Consider the following 19,660-nt stretch of genomic DNA (forward strand, 5'->3'; position numbering starts at 1 on the left):
CTAAACATTTCAGGTAAAGTAATAATGTAATGTACATTTTCCTGGCTTACAGTGACGATGTGAAGGTTTCATGTGACCTACGTGGCCCTTTTTGTGTAGGTACGACCTCGTTTTAATGTCGTTGTGTATAAACTTAAATCATTAGTAATAATCATAATTAGTCAGTCATACATTAAAACTAAGACTTCGATGATGAAATCATTGTGATTGAGCTGCAATGGCAAACAGTCGACTAATTTGGTGACGACGATACTTAGCTTGCTGGCATTCAATGCTATCCAACTTCGTTTCTTCCGGCTTTTGGTCACGTGATCTTGGCACGCTCCCTTTGGTCACGTGATCGTGTCACGCTCCGTAAGGTCTAGTTTGCCATGTAGCCAACAGCTAGCATTTCACCTGCTAAATGCTGTTTGTACAATGTCACTCCTGCTTTGAAGACATCCATTATTTTAGAACAAAATGGAATCAAAGGGAACTTTTAACACTGTATGTACCCGCCATTTTATTATTTCAAACAGTCGCCACTTCAATGTTTAGTTGTATTCGCAGCTGTGTATGTCATTCGTCAGGAAGTTAGCCAGTGTTAGCTTGTGTTCTGACAACAACCTTTAACAACTTGTCAAATAAGATACAATACAACGCACGGCCCATTTTGGAGACTGTTACCTCATTCTATGTTTGTCCGTGTCCAGTGGAAGTTATTAATAACAGGACTCATTTGTGGTAACATGAATAACAGCTAACATGAATGCAACACAACCAGTGAAGCTAACGTGAATGCAACACCACGCAAACCCCGCATCGAGATGTTCCACCACGGATCTCCAACATCGTCCAACTGCCGTGTTCGTGTGTTACCAGCAGGCGGGCTCCTCGGTGGACATGACGCGCAGCGACGACGAGTCCCTGGTGGACGGACCTCTGATTTCGGCCGACGCCCTCCACTCTGCCATCAGGAGAGAGTTCCAGGGCGTCCCGACGGCCTGCCACGCCGCCTTGCTGTCCCTGTTCCACGTAGGACCTACGTACACTTGAACATGGTTGACTCTTCTGTATCCGGTGGAGGTGTTTTCAAACGCGGCGTGTCCTCCAGGTCGTGTTCGTGGTGCTGTCGGTGTGCGTGGCGGTGCTGTGCGTGCTGAAGTCGGACCAGGAGCATGTTTGCTCCGGCGTTTTGGGTCCGGTGCAGGGGGACAGCGTGGTGGTCTTCGGCAAGGTGGGCCTCTGGCTGCTGGTGCTCTTGTTCACCTGGTGCATGCAGCACCACCACAGCCGGGCCCGGTGCAGAGGATACCTGAGTTTCTACAGGCAGACGCGGGGACTCGAGCACCTGCCCCTCACCGTCCACTCGGCAGGTCAGCATGACATCGCGTTGTGTCATGATGTCCGCTAGATGGCGTCACCGTAAGGATCTTTATTTTGTGGATGTGTTTGCAGGTAATGTGATGCTGTTGGTTGTCATGGCAGCCAGACTGTCTCCCACAGTCCATACCTACCTGCTGCTTGGCATCCTGGCCTTGGAGCTTTTGGTGGCCTTGCCCTGCCTGCTCTATTATTCAGGTAAATGGTTTTTATTGCTAATTTCATAACCAAAAATGCACCTTGCTAGGTTTTAATGTCCTGGCTACACATGCAGGGTGGGGGCCCACATCTAATGTTCTTCTATGTTCAAACTATTCTCTCATAGGAAATCTTAATAATTTCATAATCTCCATCCACACGGGCACAATATCATCATTGCTGCACATTACTTACAGACACAGACAGTATACATACAGTGGCTGGGAAGTGCAAAATGGATTCCAATTCCACCACCCGGAAAGGGATTCTATCCCTGTCTGTCTTTTCATGTGTTGTCATCAAATATCCAGCTCAGTTGCGGGGGGGGGGGGTGTTGGAGTGCTCTGCAGTCTGGTCAGGCCCCCTGCATTCACATGCTGTCCCAGTTGGCATGCGGTCCAGCCAGGTCCACCCCCGATTCGGCAGGTCCCTGGCATAGCCTTTTGTTGCTACCATTCATTTTTAGACGTGTTTTACGTTTCTGTGTGAGAGGCACCAATGAAGTAATGACACAACTTCACAACGGAAGAGATCATGTTCGGTGCCGTTTAAGCTATATAAAGCTATATGAAGTGAAAAGGCATCTCGCCGTGTTGTCTAAGGAGGTTACACATTGAAGGGAAATTTGAATACGTGCACATGAACGGTTCAATTCCGAATGTGAAAATGTAAAATGTTGATGGCGATACATTTGTAAAGAAATTATTTTCATGTCAAACAGGCACTTTTGTGTCTGACTCTTGGTCTTCTCTAATGCCAGATGTTTTGGGACACACCAAAGGTTCCCAAAGGGTCAACCAGAGTATTTCCCAAAGGTCTTGGGGACCATCAAGGGGTTCTCCATCCTTGGTGTTCTTTTTGTTCGGCAGTGCTTTTGGTCTTCAGGTGTTGTTACAGGTCACATTTAAAATAATACAACTTCTTACGTTTGCCACCCCAGCCTGTTTGTCTTTAGTGTAAGACAGAAGGACCCCCCCTGTGGTAGCTACTCGTGCCAAGTACGTATGTCCAACTAGCTCATGTGTCCTCATCGTCACCGTCCATCTTAGCAGCATCGTGTCCATTAAAAAACACCAAAGTTGAATTGAAAGCAACAGTGTTGGAATAGCAGCACTGATGGTGCACACACACACGCACACACACGCAACCCCCAACGCCGAGGGCAGGTTCGCATCACAATGGCCACCCTGCCCTTTTCAAAGTGGACAGCATGACAATCAAGCATTCATCTCCGTCTGCCCCCCCCCCCCCCCTTCTTATTCACTCCCTCCCTCGGCCGATCTGCTGATTTTTCACTTTAGATTCCCAACATCGTTCCAAGCCAAGTGAAGACGATGCTCGCCTTTGTCTCCTCCTCCACCTCCTGGAGGCCGAGGGAGAACACCTCAGCCCAATGTAAACGCCCCCCCCCCCCCCCCATCCCTTCCATCCATGTATTCCTACTGGTGTATTCCTACTATTTACTCATCCTGATACGTGGGCCTGGTGTATTCCTATATTCCTACTATTTACTCATCCTGATACATCAAGTGGACGAAGCGCAGGAAAAGAATCCCAGCAAGGTCTTGGGGTGTTTGGTGTTTGGTGACACCCCTAATAGCTATTTAGAAATATATCTGGTTATTTTTGCTTCTGGACGCATGTATTATTATTATTAGTAGTAGTACTAGTAGTATATTTTGATCAAGCCTTTCATATGTGTGTATTAAGGAAGAGTGTAGTTACAGATGTTCTATGGAAGGATATACATAGATACTGAAGATGTTCTATGTTCCATAGGAGGATATACATAGATAGTGAAGATGTTCTATGTTCCATAGGAGGATATACATAGATAGTGAAGATGTTCTATGTTCCATCGGAGGATATACATAGATAGTGAAGATGTTGTGTTGAAGGAAAAGTGCAGTTAGAGATGTTCTATAGGAGGATATATGTAGATAGTGAAGATGTTCTATGTTCTATAGGAGGATATAAGTAGATAGTGAAGATGTTCTATAGGAAGATATATGTAGATAGTGAAGATGTTCTATAGGAGGATATACATAGATAGTGAAGATGTTCTATGTTCCATAGGAGGATATACATAGATAGTGAAGATGTTGTGTTGAAAGGAAATCCATATTAAAGGCGTGTTTGGCCGCCGAGGGGCGCAGATCGGTGGTCCAGATACCCGAAAGCCAAGCCATGGGGGTTGGGGCATTAGGTTTGAGCCTTGCCAAAGGGTAGCCCCCCCCCCCCCCCCCACGCACATTGTCCCCGTGTTTACAGTGTGGGGGTCAATCTGTGCTGGTTGACCACATTCCAGCGTAGATCAGTTCAGTGAACCATGATGCCTTGCAGCTCAAACCTTCCAAAAACACAATCAGCTGACACATGCACAGTCAAGGTGACGTCAGGACTTGGGCGGTGGGGGGGGGGTCCGGGAGGAGCCGGCTCGTGCTCAGAATGCCTGCAGCCATCAAGTCCATACAGGAAGGCCTCGTTCTACTTCCCTTTGAAATGCATTCTGCATGCTTGATTGGAAGTGTGTGTGTGTGTGTGTGTCTTTGAGGTGTGCGTATGTTTGTGCCTCTCATTTGAACATGAATGCTCCCATGAAGCTCTGCTCTCCAGACTTCCATGCACATCAAAGCTCCATGTTGGCCTTCAAAGGCTTCACTTGTCTTACATCTCTCCCTGCACCGCATGGCCCCCGCCTGCTGGAAGCGCTGCAGGCCACGTGGACGTGCACGCACACATGCACGCACACACACACACACACACACACACACACCTCTGCATGCCAAAGTCATTGGCTGATGAAGGCATTGGCTGATGAAGATGGAGCAACATGTTTATTATTGTGTTTGGAGTTTGCACTTGTGGAGTTGGCTGGGTGGGGGTGTCAAAGTGGCATACAAACCGAGAGTGGGGGGGAAGGGGGTAGGCTAGGCAAGCTAATAGCTAATAGCGAGTAGATGTAGGCTAGGCGAGCTAATAGCTAGTAGGCAGCCACTGGGCCGTGCCTGTCTCGGTTTAAAGGTCCTGTTTATTTGGTTAAAGGCCATTGGTGTATCCATACTGGAGTGTTGGTCTTTGGTAGTAAAAGGAGGAGGTGCGGAATTCCTGTCTGGAACAGTCAAGTGAATGCAGCCTGATCTGTCTGTTGTGTTAAAGGACACACACACATGCACACACACACACACACACACACACAGCACAAGTGTTTACACGCATTGAGGGCTCCATTATGCAGGAATGCCGGGCATTTCTTTGGATGGTGTACGAGGGTGGCGATGCTGCCATGGAGCACAGCAAAGATTCGTCCTCCTCCAACCTCCCTGCCACTTTCCTGTGGCTGAGGAACCCCCCCCCCCCCCCCTTGGGGTAGCCGCCAGCAGTGATGTGTTGGAGCTAGCATGCTGCTGTACATTACAATAACAGTCCTGTACTCTTTAGGGGAGCCACCCACCTTTTAGCCGGTTTCACGTACGTACTGGAATGGCAACTCCTTTGCTGCAGGCACTCCAGTAAGCTAGCGAGCTAACCAGTTAGCCTGGGATTTATTTCTTAGAAACTCAAAGCGTTGATCGTTGGTACTTTTTGATATGAAGTTGTATGCCATGACTTTATTCTTGTAATACTCCATCACATCAGGCATTGCCAGACACAGCTAAGACCGGTGGGGACCTATGGGACCTTTGGCCTTGGACATAGCCAAAAATGTACCACTTCCACATGCAGTGGGAGGAGAACTATTTGGGGAATGCCATGGTTGAGCTTTAAGCTAACGTCTCGTCAGTGTTTTGTCACTGGCGACCACAGTACTACATTCTGTAGTACACAGTACTACATACAGCACTACTTGTGTTTTGACGTCACGTCTGAGAAATGGCGACGTAGCGAGGGACGAGCGTATCGCCGCCCAGACTTTACGGCTTCGATTGCATTGTGTGTCCCAGGGAGGAAGTACTAATACTACTCCAAATATTAGCAGTGTAGTGCCACACGTGGACCCCTGACCTGGAGTAGCCTGCAGGCCTAGCCCCCCCCCCCCCCCCCCAGAGTAAAGGTGTGTGTTTAGGGCGTGAGAATTAGAGCTTTAAGTGCAGGATATGGCACCCCTAACAACCAAGTGGGGGGGGGGGGGGGGGGTTCTAACAGCCGCTGTGTGTTTTTAGAAGGACAGTTTTGGAGAAGCAGGCAACTCTCACTGCTGGGGGGTTGCCGGTTTGAAAACCTTTCATTTTATTTCACCAGTCTCAGTCATGCGCTTCAACGCCGACCGGGCTGCGCCGGACGTCAGCCAGGAGGATCACTCGCACAACTTCAGCGTCAGCGGCCTGCCGGTGGAGACGGGCTTCAGGTAGGTGGATGCCCCCCCCCAACACACACACACACATGATTGCGGCTATAAAAGCGTCTGGGCCGTGCTTGTTTACACAGAAGTTAACAGGGCAGCTAACAATGCTAAAGGCTGCATGGGACCGCACACATCACCACTTTTTATGGCCGGTGCTGACGACTCACACCACGCACACACACACACACACACCATGCACACGCACACACACACACACACACACACACACACCATGCACACACAGGCGACTTTTAAACACACCATGCTTTGGCTGACTATTCTACTGACAATCCATCCACTTTCTACTGCTTATCCTCACTGGGATGGGGGTATGCTGGAGCCTATCCCAGCTGTCTTGGGGGCAGAGACTGGTGGCCCGCCAATCACAGGGCACATCCACTTCAACAGTTTAACACCATGACGTGTCTCGTTGTGTCGGCGCCACCCTTGTATCTCCTTCTCGCCCCAAATTCGCCCCAAATTGTCCGTAGGTATAAATGTGAGTGTGATAGGCTCCAGCACACCCCCACCCGAGTGAGGATAAGCGGTATTAATGTATGTGTTACATTTATTGGACCAAAATGAAGGTGCCAATAATGTGTCCTGAACAGCTGTAATCCTGTCCTGTCATAGATCTTCACCAAATATGTTTCTCCTTGCCGCTTTCTCATGCACCCCAAATGATGGCCGTGCCTTGCAGGGACATCTCCAGCCTGGAGGAGGTGGTGGAGAAGCAAGCGGACCTGATAGAATACCTGAAGCAGCACAACCGCTCCCTAAGCAGGAGGCTCCTCAACCTCAGCGCTCAGCACTGACTCCACGCTTTTTTAAAGACCACTTCAGGGACCGTCGGTGCGTACTGAGTACTCCCGCCTGTGATGCACATGTAAGGCTGGACGGGGGGTGGAGGAGGTGGTGGAGACGCGGGTCACAGATCAGAGGTGAGGTGGGGGGGGTGCAGAGGTCCCACAGATGATGCCGCTGCTTGCCATTGGGAGAAACAAACCTAGTCCTGTTTTTTTAAAGATGTGCACCTCCAAGGAAGAGCAGACTAAAAGCGGGCATGGGAATTATGCTGGAATAATGCTGGAATAATGCTGACTCCGCAAAACATCCTTTTATTGCTGCCCTTTTGTGTTGGATGCTAATAAATATTTTCTCTGACATTCAACATTGAAATAGACGCCAGCTGGTTGGGGTTAGATTTCCTATCCTCCTGGTTTTATGGATTGATTTGTTTTTAACCACGGCTTTGACCCCAGGACCTCAGCCCCCTGTGAGCTGGTCTTCAGGCTTACTGGCTCCAAACAGGACAACCCAGACCTGAGTTAGGACTTTCCTAGGACGGCCAGCGACTGTCCGTGTTCATCCTGTCATCAGGATCGTCATACTATCATGGATCATGGATAACCAAACAAGAAGCGACGTCCCGGTCCCGGTGTCCACGGTGTCTATGATGGCCAACATTCCAAGAAGTGATAGTACAGAGATGCCTTCGCTGGAAGGGAAAGGTGTTTTGTGTGTTGGAGGATGCTCTGTCGCCGTCCAACAGTCCGTCCACAAGGACTGCGTTCCCAAGGACTTCCCACAGCAGTCGCCAAGAGCAATGCACATTTGGACATGGCCTACAAGATTAACAGGGGCAGGTCGACCGGGCAGGACGGACCCATCTGGAGCACCAAGATCATCATCAGAGACGATGGGGTGCTTGTGAACGCCACATAGTTTTGGATATTTGGTTCTGACTTTGGAGGAAAACATCTGACTTTGTTCCATTAAAGACTTTTACTTTCATTCAGTCTGACTGTTGCTATCAACGCCCCTCCATATGCATCATACTGTATATTATTATGGAACCGCTATCCATCCATCCATCCATCCATCCATCCAGCTTCTATGCCTCTTATCCTCACTGGGGTGGGGGCATGCCAGAGCCTATCCCAGCTGTCTTTGGCGAACCACCATTGAGCTTGTACGTTTGCTACGAAGATGTGCTAATTCTTCTTCTTCGTTCATTCATAGTGCATTCCATCTTTTCCTCCTTGCCATGTGAGGGAAAAATATCACGGCATATCTAATAACATATCTCAGAAATAATGAATTATGTCATAACCTGACACAGAAGATTGGGAGGAAATACACGTAAGAACTTTTTATTAAAGTATTGAGAGGTATGAATAAAGATTAGAAGTGCATAGAATACACAATAAAAACTTTACAGGAAGACAACAAGCCGCCCTCTTTTGTCATAAGTGGACTCTTTCTTTTCCTTTCGCTTCTGTGGAGTTCTCATTGCTTTGGTCTTCCTGAAGGGGAAGGGACAGGGCTGGGATCAAACCCACCAACACACCATTGTCTCTTGTGGTATCGTGTCGTGCTACGGCTGCCCCAGCGAGGCTCTTCTTCCGTCCGTCCGTCCTTCCTTCCGTCCATCCATCCATCCATCCATCCGTGATGTCTGGATAGCATCTTTGCTGCAAGAGAGGAAAAGGGGATCAGATTATGGACGGAGGTCAAATTCAGTTAAATCTGCAGAGAAATGAGGGCTCCCCCCCAGATTTATGTCCGAGTGGGGGGGCGGCATCCTGCTCTGTGCAAATACGTCTCTGCCCCCAATCACGCACACCTACTTAAGCACCACCTGCTTGTGGCTTCATGCAAGATGGAAGAAGGTGTAAGAAGGCGTAAGAAGAAGACGTAAGAAGAAGACACAAGAAGGCATAAGAAGACGACGTAAGAAGCATCACGTCCGGCCTTACCGGCTCAGGGGAAGGGGACCCTGGAGTGGAGGGGCAGGCAGCGTCTGTGCAGGCAGAAGTGTCGGTGGTACTTTCTCCTCAGGTTCAGGAAATCTACAGGAAGGAGTGTGGAAGCGTGAATGACATGGATAGAAATAAGTAGCCCCCGCCTCTTCCCACCTAACACCTGATTATTTCTAAGGTCCCTAATAAATCCACTTTGTGCTTCACAGGCTGGCGGCCAAACCCAGGAAGAGCGTAAAGTGCCAGATGACTTTATGACTCCTTCCTCCCCCTCCCCCTCCTCCTCCTGCCTTTAGGGCAAGGGGAGGGGGGGGCGGGGACACCATGCCTGGAGGCGTGTATGCTAGGCTCTTTAGATTTGCCACTGCTACCCCGTGTCATGTTGAAGGCTCGGCTATTAGCATAGCATCTTTAACACCCACCTTCACAAAAGCACCGCCCAGCTTCAGACAAAGGGGGGGGGGGGGCTGACTGGGGCCTGTGTGTGTGTGTGTGTATGCGTGTGCACGTGTGTGATCCTCTGGTAGCCCCCCCCCCCCCCCCCCATCCTAACATGAACCTAAACACGACCTCAACCAGCAAGGTCGCATCCAAATAGAATATCACACCTGCTGAGGTCCTGCTAGCATATCCTTAAATTATGACTTATTTACGTGTCAAAAGGAGACTGAGTACAGTATGGGACTTCTCGTCCTCCCAGAAAAAAAAAACGAACTTTTACCGTCATGATTTGATTTCTGGCTTTCATGAGACACCGTTTGTATTTATGGACTCTGGCAGTTGCATACAGTATGAAACCTACCAATATTATATTGTGTTTATATTGATATGCCCAAGCATTCTTTGGGTTATTCATTTAAAAAACTCCTTTCCTGATTGGATGGGATCATTTTCCTGACATAGGCCAAGACCAGTGATGGGAATCTTTTGGCTCCTCAGACTATTTTTGTAGTCTTAAATTAATTTATTACCAAATGATGTGTATTGTGTTAAAATGTTCCTAATATAGCAAATGTTTATTTAAACTGATTCATTTCAATCCTCCACGAGCAACACAACATCAACAAAACACCAAACACCAAAAGATACATTCAACAGAAAAGCCCTCATGGAGCCCAGACCCCCCTCCCCCAAGCACCATACTTCCCCCATATTGGGATTTATTAGTCCTACATTTATTTTACCCACATCATTACATTGCTAAGGTTAGCATGCTAACACTTTTTTCCTTACGGAGTCACCACAGCGGATCTTTTTGATCTGCATACTGATTTTTTGCTCGAGCCCTTTATATTCCTGATATATATATAGTGATAGATATAGTGATAAATATAGATATAGTGCTGAGTCTGTTTGTAGTTGCCGGGGAACTTTTGGTACAGAATGCTATCTTGCTAGGTGCTGCCATGCTCACTGTTAGCATTTTAGCTACATTTGTCCTGTATAAACACATATCTAGACAAGTCATGAGAGTGATAACTGTTAGCATTTTACCGTTTTACCTCATCTCCTCATGTATAAATGTATATATATATATATATATATATATATATATATATATAGATAGATAGATAGATAGATAGATAGATAGATAGATAGATAGATAGATAGATAGATAGATAGATAGATAGATAGATAGATAGATAGATAGATAGATAGATAGATAGATAGATAGATAGTTTTCTCGTGGATGAATGCATATATACACAAGGTATGATGTATGGACACTGTAGAACTCCCTAGGCACTTTTGGTACAGAGTGCCTGTCTTGGTAGGTGTTAGCATGCTAACTGTTGAAATGTTACCGTTTTAGCTCATTTCCTCATGCAAACACAGACATGGTATGAAGTATGGACACTGTAGAACTCCCGTGGCACTTTTGGTGCTGAGTGCAAGCATGCTAACTGCTAGCATTTTGGCTCATGTCTACATGTTAAATTATACATGGCTAGCCCTAGCATGACACAGCATGCTAGCAAACTCTGGGCCAGAGGTTCACAATGTGGGCATGCCCATTAAAATTTCCTGTTTATGTTGCCAGGCGTCCTGCCCACAGGAAGGAGAACTCGTTTGAACCATCCGAGGTTTAAGTTTGTTGAGTTTGTTGTGGCTGTTCGTAGCGAGCCGAGCTGTAAAAGTGTTGAAGCTAAGTGGAAGTAGCTTTTTGTTGTGTTTCCACCTGCAGAGAGAGGACCCCCTTCACGGGGAAGAAGATGCTTACCCTGGCGGGCGGAGGAGGCTGGGACCACCACGGTCGCTAGCAAGAGCAGGATGAAGGTGAGCAGGTAGAGCAGGTGGCGCAGGTTGAAGAGCCTCATGGTGCTTTTGATGATGATGATGATGATGATGGTGGTGACAGGTCTTCAACAGGAAGGGGGTCCCGTGGTTGGTCGTTGATGCTTTCTCCAGGGTAAGAATCCAGGACGGCCCCCCACCCCACCAAAGCTGTTGAGTGTCCCAGGAGTGTCCACGGTGTCCAGTGGGGATTGTGTCCGTGACTCGAGAGAGCAAAGTGACAAAGGTGACTCTTTCCCCCACCGTCTTTATATTGGCTTTGGGGAGGGGGGGGGGGGGTTTAGGGGTGGGCAGTCCTCAGCAACCCCCCACCCTCCACCCTCCACCTCAACCCCTTAAAACACACACAGGCATTGCACATATTGACCCCACATGTAGAGGGGGGGTTCAACTGACAGGAAACCCCCCCACCCCCCACCCCAGACCCCTTCACCCTGTGTGTGTGTGCGTGCGTGCATGTGTGCGTGCACGTCTATGAGTGATTGATATACAGTATTTGAAGAAGCTACTGCTGATTTATTTGTATGCGTGTACCCCCCCCCCCGCATCATCAGGGCCTGTGGGTGGTTTTCAATAGGGGTGGGGGCCAAAGTGGCCTGGATGAAATGGGGAGATGTATCCAATTGCTTTGTTGTTTTGTAGTATTTGACATAGTATTTGTATAGTTAAGTGTTAATTTGTAGTAGGTTGGCTTTTTTTTGTGTGTATTTGGCTAGTATTTTGTATATTTTTCTACAATTGGTTTTTGTAAGACTTACATTTCTGTTTAACTTTTTGTGTAGTCGACATCGTTTATTTGATTTGATTATCTCACTTGTATGTACGTGTATGTTTTTGAAGTCTTCCATTTTTAGTCTGCGTCAAATAGATTTTTTTGCAGTTTTTGTGTGTAGTAGCTGTTAGCATAGCAGGTGGAAATGCAGAATGAAAATATTAAATATTAAGCGGAGGAGCTGCAGCCATGCTGAAATGTAAATGCATGATCAATACCTAGCATGATAAGTTTCTACTCCAGAAAATGGCTGTAACGCTCATATTAGCATGCTAACATGACTGGCTTAAGACCATGCATGACCAGTGGTAGCTGAGTTTTGCCTGCCCCCCCATGGAAAGAGTGCTTTGGGTTAGCAAAGAAGGTTAGCACGCGCTGAGTAAAGTCTGTCCGTGGAGGCGGTGAGGCTTTAGCTCGGTGTCGCACGAGAGGGCCTCATTAGCGTGTCTGCTCGTGGCCGGCCGTCTCTCAGCGGGCCCGGCCGGGCCCTCCATTGAGTGGAGTCCCTGCTAATTAATGAAGACATTAAGATGAAATGTCAGCCGTTCCATGTGAATGAGGATTAAGGGAAGCAGCGGGGCGCTAATGGAGGGCGAGGGGTCCTGACGCTTTGAACAAGCATCTGCACCCGCAGGAGAGACGCACGGCGGCCCTTCTTCCGTGCCGCTCCACGTGTTTCTCCAACTTCTACGTCTTCATGCTATTAGTGAAAATAGAGAAGAAAAAGAGTGGTGCCGGCTTTGGGACATCTGGGAAAAGAAGACCACGTCGTGGTCGTGTTTGCATATCAGCTGCCTTTGTCTTTTAAAAACTTGTATTTTGCCCATTTGAATATGCTAATGAGCGGCCATTGTCATTCAGCAGCGGCCGGTACCTCATAATGGCCGAGCGGCCGCTTCTGCTTTGGGTCTTCCCTCCGCCAATGGAAAGCCCAAAGGATGCTTTAGTGTTGCTGGGAGAAGGTAGAGTCTTGGAATATTTGCTCTTCCTGGAGGATTAGATGTCTTTAGCCTGCTCAAATACTCCCCTGCAACACACACACACATACACACACACACACACACACCTCATGTGTGACGCTGCTAGAGGACCCACACTAACTTGCAGGCAAAGCAGATCCTTATAATATTACATCATTCATCACAAGCAGCTTTCCTTGGAAAACAATAAATTAATGACTAAGAGGAAAAGTCATCATATCATATCATAATATATTATGAGAAACAAACAATAACAATAACTACTTTGTGGTCAAAGTGACTTTATTCCCATAATAAAGGCTTGATGTTTGGTGTAGATGGAAACACTTGAAGACCACAAAAGTAAGAAGTAAAAAGATGAAAATCCGACAAGAATATATTACTTTATGAGGGCATTCATGACATTTTAGTAGCGTAAAGTTAAAATGATATTTGAATTGGTAAGACTCGGGGAGACAAGTAGGTGGTGGGAATAAAGTCATAGATGACATTGGGAATGGATGGGAAATGGGAGCCATATTAGGAGGACATTCATCTCATTCTTGTAGCATAAATAAGGTCATAAAGTCATTACGTTACCGGAATAAAGTCATTACGTTACTAACTTGATAATCACATATTTTATACTAATTTGCTAATCTCATAACTCAGCATCTCCTTGTGGCCAAAATGGTTCCAAAGTTTTTAGTTTTAGTTTGTGTTGAAGCTTTCTTCTCCACCATCTGATAAAGATACTTCCTCTCTGATAAAACTCTGCAAGAACAGTGAGTCATAAACAGCCCCCCCCCCCATAAAATCACACCAAAAGAGCCTGATCATGTTGTTCTAGTTGATCTCCAATAAAAATAAGCGGCACCTTCCTGAAAGCTCTTTATTCTGTATAGTTTATCATTTTTTATAATTTTGTATAATATAATTTAAACCTTCTACTATCTCAGCATATATCTCAGCATATATCTCAGCATATATTTTAGCATATATCTCAGTACCAAGTCCACACCAAGTTCACTTGGATTTTTGCACCCCCAGTTGATAAAAATCCCACTGAAGTTTACACTTTACAGTATGTGACATTTAAAGGGGAAATATTGCCCATCATTCCCAATCCTGTGAAAAAGTGAAACACGGACACATATGTCTTTCCCTTTCTGTGCCTTCCAACCCCAGAAAAGGAGTTCCTATGAGCTAGCTAACAATTCACGTCATTGGGAATACCTAAAGCCCCCACAAAAACCCCAAAGTGCAGGAGACCTGTGATGCTTTTCCACTCGTCTGGCCGATAAACCTGGCTAGAATGTTCTAGAAGGTTCTCCATGACGACCATGTCAACCATCCTAAACCATGCCAACCTTGCCAACCATGCCAACCATGGGCATTGGGCATTTGGAGGGTAGCCGTGAAAGAAGTTTAGAGTGGCTCAAAACATCTTTCAGGGGGCATAAAACTGGAGGTCAGAACTGGTCAGTCTTAACGACTCCTAAGACCAGGTCTCTCCAACTGGTCATCCCAGAACCCAAAGGACACACACACACACACAGTGAAGGGAGTGGATAGAAGAATCTGGTGCCGCTGGGGTTCAGGGGTCAAGGGTCATCTCAACAGGGAGCAGCCCGACACCCCGGCCCCCCCTTCCCCCTCGCCGTCCCAAGTCAGGATGTCACCTCAGAGGCCAAAAGTCAGCCCAACTCAGACGAGGCGGCCACTGTGGATCTCCTCACGCTTCATCATCATCATCATCATCTCTTTTCTCCTTCAAGTCAATATGAATACTTCAACTAGATAATATGAATATATGATAATATGCAGCATCCACCAGTCCAAATACAACATTTTATTTCATTTTTTAAATCTCATTTTAAAAAGAAGACACCAGCACAAGGGTGTCCAAAGTGCGGCCTGCTGCTTTTTTTGTACGCCTTGCAGCGATACGTTCAACCAAAAACAAAACAAAATAGAAAAAATAGAGCAAAAGACAAAATGTTTGTCCCGCTTCAATGTTCCAGATCACCAACCAAAGGTAAATATTCTTCACTGACGACACAACCCACCATCCACTCCACCCACCCACCCACTCTGGCCATCAAAGGTCACACGCTTAGCGCCCCCTGGCGCCCCGACAAATAAACAAAAACGGATGTCAGGATTGGATGCCAGCACATGAAGATCCAGCCTGTAGTTGTATCCACGGCCAGCAGGCGGTGTCGTTTACTCATGAAACTCCAAGAAATGAACCATCTCGCCATCACCGCCAGGGTCGCTCCTTTTCGATGGAAGCACTCGCTACATAATCATAAACATCATAAACATCAACATCCAAAAATCATAAAAGCGCTGGAGCTTTCTTAATCGGATAAAATGGGAATTCTTATGAAGCCTGAAAACAACATTTGAGCTAGCAAGCCAACCACGGAGCCGCCTGTTGCTAGGCAGGATTCACACCAGTCATAATGATCACAACAAATATTGATGTTTGCCAGACAGACATGAAATGACACAAAAATAACGTTTAGGGTGAGGACATAGTTTATTATACATGATGTAACAATGTACAACATAAATTGTACTCTATATGAAACATAAATTGTACTCTATATGAAACATAAATTGTACTCTGTATGAAATAGAAATCTATATCGTAAAGAAGGGCTGCCAGGCATCTTTCCCAGCAAGCTAGCGGCTAACACGGTCGAGCACCGGGCGTCCTAGCAGGTGTCGTTCTGCAGGACGGACAGGAAGAAGGCGCACAGGTTGGCCCAGGTGCTGCTGCAGTACTCCTCCGCCCGCCTCTGGGTCTCGGGGCAGGGCGTGGATCCTATCGGGCCCAGCGTCATGGAGCCGGGGCGAGTCGGTCTCAGGGGGAGATCCATCCCTCCGGACTGCGCCGCGCTGACGGAGCTTCTGATGTCCAGCTTGAAGTGGGCGTCACGGGGCGCCCCCTTGCACGCGCCCGCCCTCACGAGCGCCGTCTCATCCAGGCAGACACGCCCCTTCAGCCTCTTGAAGTTGCGCCCCACCTGCTTCCAGAAGGTCCGAGGGTCGGAGCGGTAGGCGGGGCAGCTCTGCGGCCTCCCCTCGTAGGCACACTCCATGTCGGTCACCCCGCCTCGGATGCGCGCCACCGGGTCCTCGCACTTCACCGACACCCTCACCGGGTCCGCTTGGCGCTCTGGGGCCACCCAGGTGCAGCTCATGGTGCCTTGAAGTTGGAACTTCCCCCGGCTGCCCCCCGCTGAAGCCATCCCGGAGGCCAGCGCCAGGAGGGACGTGAGCAGCAGTCTTTGCAGCATCTTCGGCGTGGCGAGCAAGTAAAGGAGTGTGGAGACGATCAGGATCAGGATGTCCCGGGAAGCACCCGGAGTGTTGTGGTCCCCTGTGGGGCTCACACGCCGCTTTCATAGGCCACCACGCTACACACCCACACATGACTCACCCATGCCTTCCCCTTCCCGCCACCTCTTGTTTCCCCGTGAAAGCATGAGAGTAGGGGGTGTGGCCTTGCAGGGACATGACCAGACAAAGAACCCAGGAACGCGGGGTCCTGTGTGGGAACCGGCTTCCTGGTGAGTCATGGCGAGGCGAGGAGAGGAGACGGGAACATGCTTCTGCATGTCCATTATCATCTTATTTATTTCACTATCACCAAGCATGACCCTAAATACCGTACACATATTGGACTTTTAGCATAACTTTATATCAAGTGAAATGTATAAATACACATGTGTGATCTGGGGGGGGGGATACAAAGACTGGCTTTAGGAACTATGCAATACAACATTGGTAGGAAATAGAATACGCATGAGGCATACTACAAATAAACGGTAAAAATCTACGGTAGTGTGTAGATATTGTCAATATAAAATGACAATATCTGCTCTACAATACAAAGTATTGTAGTACAATACAAGTATTACTTGTGCATTGGCCAATACAACACAATACTGCATTAACTCAGAGAGCTTTCAAAGGATTGGAGTCTCTGGGGCCGTCTAGCGGTAAACCTAAGTCATTGCACTAACACCATGGACACGTGACCAGCGCGTGATCGAGAGCTTAATATGCAATTAAAGTATTAACAGAACATGTTACGACAAAACATGTTACGCCAGAACATGTTACGAACACTAAGTTACTGAGAGTAATAAAAACCAAGAAGGAAACTTTGGTGGAACTTCTACGATGTAACAGTTTTGTACTGGGTAAGAAACTCACATGTTCGTCGTGAATGCACAAGGAGCAAGATGTGACGACAGGAAATGACACCACGAGGAATGTTGCCAAAATAATAGCACAGGAAACTACACAATAAAACATGAGCAGAACGTGGCCAAAATCAAAGACTTCCCAACAACTTTATTTTCTACTCGGCTCAGCCTTAGTAAGTAGATAGTTTTTTATTGTTCGTCTAGCCCCGCCCACCCCTCTTGCTTATCATGGCGGACTTTCAGCGCCTTGCCGATTCGTGCTGCGCATGCGCACCTCTGACATCAGCGTGTCAATGTTGTAATGGACTTTACTTGATATCTACAGATCCTACTTAAGTCATCGGTACTAAATTATAGTCATTATTCAAATGCACACTGCCTAATACGAAGTAAAAACAATCATATGATGAAGATTCAAAAAAATAAATACAAGAATTGCGGTTTGTGAAAATGCAACATAACGGAGGGCTACGGGTACGATGACTACCTGCCGTGATGGGTATCTGTCATGGCGGCCATGGCGGCCTTGTCTGGTTTCCCTTCCAATCGTGGACATGAATGAAGATATTGTTAAACACTACAAACACGCACCAACGGAGTGGACCGCCGTGACCTTCATACAGAAGCACCACTGTTCACACCACAGGGTGTCTCCAGGTGGGGGGGGGGGGGTCAGGCCGGGATTGGCCATGTAATCATCACCCACGCACCCACGCACACAGGCATGCAGTGTTGGTGTGTTTTCTTTACTGGGCTCTCCGTGTTAACAACTTCCTGCACGGAGCCAGACTTCCTCTTGCACCAACAAGGGCACCTTTGAACGCACCACACGGGCAAAAACACCCAAACACAACACGGATACCACTGAGTATTAAAATAAGCTGAGATTTTGAGAATAAAATTGTACATTTAGGATAAAAAATGGTGATGTTATGAGAATATAGTGGGACATTTGGAGGAAAAACTCCAAATATTACCAGAATAAAGTTGGACGTTTACCAGAATAATGTCAGTTAAGTTAATGACCAAAAAGTCATAACGTGACCAGAAATATGCTGTACATTCATGAGAAGAAAGTAATTTTAAAAAGTAATCTGAAGAAAAACTTGTAGTACTACAACAATAAGGTGGCGAACTGATGATCAAATCGAACTAAATGATCAATCAGCGAGACCAAAGATGGCGGAGCAGCGTGGCAAGTGATGGTCGATGGAGATTTTCAATTTGTACAAAATACTTTATTGACTTTTTCATGAGGAGGATGAGGATGAGGAGGATATGGAGTCCACGTGAAGTCCAGGATGGACATGAAGGATTTTCCCACCTGGAACAGCAGGAAAATCAGACGTAAAACTAGAATGAAAAGTTTCCAGTAAAAAGAAATAAACGTGGAGTCTGATGGGCGGGTGACCCAATGAAGTCTGCCTAGCAACAAGCGGCTATGGCACACATGCTTCACACGGGTATTGTGGCGTCAAGGTGATGATGAGGGTGATGATGAAGGTTATGACATGGAGGGAATATCATCACTGATCATGAAAAAAGGTGAACGATGATTATATGATGATTAATGGCTAGTAATAAGGTTACATAATAAGTTAAAATACACGATTAATGGTTAGATCATAAGTTAATTGGAATACATGATTAATGGTTGGATAATAAGTTAATCGGAATATACGATTAATGGTTAGATCATAAATTAATCTGAATACACGATTAATGGTTAGATCATAAGTTAATCGGAATACATGATTAATGGTTAGATCATAAGTTAATCAGAATACACGATTAATGGTTAGAACATAAGTTAATCAGAATACACGATTAATGGTTAGATAATGAGTTAATCAGAATACACGATTAATGGTTAGATAATAAGTTAATCAGAATACACGACTAATGGTTAGATAAAAAGTTAATCAGAATACACGACTAATGGTTAGATAATAAGTTAATCAGAATAGGACTTCTGCTAAGTGCTAAATTGAGTGACCACCTTTGTTCAGTTGTGGAACCAGCCAAGGACGTAGGAGCAGATTCCATGGAAGCTCTTCCAGCAGTACTCGGAAGCCATGCGGGAAGCCTTGGATTGGGGCGGCTCCGTGGGCCGGGCGGTGGCCTTTGCGGGCTTGGGGGTGGTCTTCCGGGCCTGGGGGACCTTTCCCGGATGAGGCTTGACGGGTTGAGGCCTGGGCGGCTTCCGGGTGGCCTGGGCGGGCTTGGATGCTTTGGCGGTCCTGGGCCAGGCGGACAGGAAAGTCATCTGGACGTCGTCGGGGTGTTTCTTGCACATGGGTGGCCGGTAGATCTTGGCGCCCTGACAGGCGTGGCCGAGCTTCCTGAGCTCCCACATCATCTGGGTGAAGTAGTGGCGGGGGTTGAGGGTGTAGGCACGGCACAGGTCGGGCTTCCCCTGGAAGTCGCAGTGGTAGGAGCGCCCCGCCGCCTGGCCCTGGCCGGGACCCTTGCAGGACACCCGCAGGCGGGTGTGGTCCCCGGCTGCCGACACCGCCATGGTGCACGAGTCCTTGGACTTGGTGCTGAAGCGCACAGGCTCGTCCCAGACGCTGCGCTGCTTGTTGCTGTCACCGACGCCGCCGTCGGTGTCAGGGGCCGATGCGCAAACCAAGGCCGCCATGCAGAGGAGCGGGAGGAGGGGGTGGAGGGGTGCTCGGGCCTTCATGGTGTCGGATGATGGCGGCACGCGTGTGAGGTGTAGGCAAAGGCCCCCAAGCGTCCCA

The 19,660-nt window shown here is 47.4% G+C and overlaps 4 protein-coding genes across 8 annotated transcripts; 1 reads left to right on the forward strand and 3 right to left on the reverse strand.

The window, feature by feature from the left end:
- The first annotated feature begins 287 nt into the window (after nucleotides 1–287).
- Nucleotides 288–13,647, forward strand: tmem192 (transmembrane protein 192). Of its 5 annotated transcripts, none has more exons than XM_058072294.1 (7): nucleotides 288–486; nucleotides 862–1,014; nucleotides 1,094–1,355; nucleotides 1,438–1,560; nucleotides 5,803–5,908; nucleotides 6,606–6,846; nucleotides 6,932–7,699. In XM_058072294.1, exons 1-6 carry the CDS (start codon nucleotides 460–462, stop codon nucleotides 6,718–6,720), a joined length of 786 nt encoding a protein of 261 aa, XP_057928277.1. In that variant the 5' UTR covers nucleotides 288–459; the 3' UTR covers nucleotides 6,721–6,846; nucleotides 6,932–7,699. The 5 variants fall into 5 exon arrangements, with proteins under 5 accessions (XP_057928277.1, XP_057928283.1, XP_057928268.1 ...); XM_058072300.1 differs by having other exon boundaries at nucleotides 865–1,014; XM_058072285.1 differs by lacking the exons at nucleotides 288–486; nucleotides 6,932–7,699 and adding exons at nucleotides 10,853–10,944; nucleotides 11,027–13,647 and having other exon boundaries at nucleotides 559–1,014; nucleotides 6,606–6,757.
- apela (apelin receptor early endogenous ligand) lies at nucleotides 8,051–11,229 on the reverse strand. Its single transcript, XM_058072313.1, has 3 exons — nucleotides 10,889–11,229; nucleotides 8,665–8,757; nucleotides 8,051–8,379 (listed from the first exon to the last, which is right to left on the reverse strand). The coding sequence occupies exons 1-2, from the start codon at nucleotides 10,983–10,985 to the stop codon at nucleotides 8,669–8,671; spliced, it is 186 nt and encodes a 61-aa protein (XP_057928296.1). The 5' UTR covers nucleotides 10,986–11,229; the 3' UTR covers nucleotides 8,051–8,379; nucleotides 8,665–8,668.
- Nucleotides 13,648–15,175: 1,528 nt separating the features above from the next.
- Nucleotides 15,176–16,952, reverse strand: LOC131132391 (fibroblast growth factor-binding protein 1-like). Its single transcript, XM_058077986.1, has one exon. It carries the CDS (start codon nucleotides 15,999–16,001, stop codon nucleotides 15,417–15,419), a length of 585 nt encoding a protein of 194 aa, XP_057933969.1. The 5' UTR covers nucleotides 16,002–16,952; the 3' UTR covers nucleotides 15,176–15,416.
- A 1,195-nt stretch (nucleotides 16,953–18,147) lies between these two features.
- On the reverse strand, nucleotides 18,148–19,630 carry fgfbp2b (fibroblast growth factor binding protein 2b). The gene is made up of 2 exons (XM_058080049.1): nucleotides 18,916–19,630; nucleotides 18,148–18,240 (listed from the first exon to the last, which is right to left on the reverse strand). The coding sequence occupies exon 1, from the start codon at nucleotides 19,600–19,602 to the stop codon at nucleotides 18,922–18,924; it is 681 nt and encodes a 226-aa protein (XP_057936032.1). The 5' UTR covers nucleotides 19,603–19,630; the 3' UTR covers nucleotides 18,148–18,240; nucleotides 18,916–18,921.
- Between the last annotated feature and the right edge of the window lie 30 nt (nucleotides 19,631–19,660).

The sequence above is a fragment of the Doryrhamphus excisus genome, chromosome 1 (genome assembly GCF_030265055.1).
Source record: "Doryrhamphus excisus isolate RoL2022-K1 chromosome 1, RoL_Dexc_1.0, whole genome shotgun sequence".
Lineage (NCBI taxonomy): Eukaryota > Metazoa > Chordata > Actinopteri > Syngnathiformes > Syngnathidae > Doryrhamphus > Doryrhamphus excisus.

Excerpts from the sequence above, each read along its gene's own strand:
- tmem192 (XM_058072285.1), top strand. The coding sequence starts at position 778 with ATGCAACACCACGCAAACCCCGCATCGAGATGTTCCACCACGGATCTC. Across the intron at positions 1,015-1,093 it reads CCTTGCTGTCCCTGTTCCAC|GTCGTGTTCGTGGTGCTGTC; the intron begins GTAGGACCTACG and ends CGTGTCCTCCAG. Across the intron at positions 5,909-6,605 it reads CCGGTGGAGACGGGCTTCAG|GGACATCTCCAGCCTGGAGG; the intron begins GTAGGTGGATGC and ends CGTGCCTTGCAG.
- apela (XM_058072313.1), bottom strand. The coding sequence starts at position 10,985 with ATGAGGCTCTTCAACCTGCGCCACCTGCTCTACCTGCTCACCTTCATC. Across the intron at positions 8,758-10,888 it reads AGCCTCCTCCGCCCGCCAGG|ATTTCCTGAACCTGAGGAGA; the intron begins GTAAGCATCTTC and ends TCCTTCCTGTAG.
- LOC131132391 (XM_058077986.1), bottom strand. The coding sequence starts at position 16,001 with ATGCTGCAAAGACTGCTGCTCACGTCCCTCCTGGCGCTGGCCTCCGGG.
- fgfbp2b (XM_058080049.1), bottom strand. The coding sequence starts at position 19,602 with ATGAAGGCCCGAGCACCCCTCCACCCCCTCCTCCCGCTCCTCTGCATG.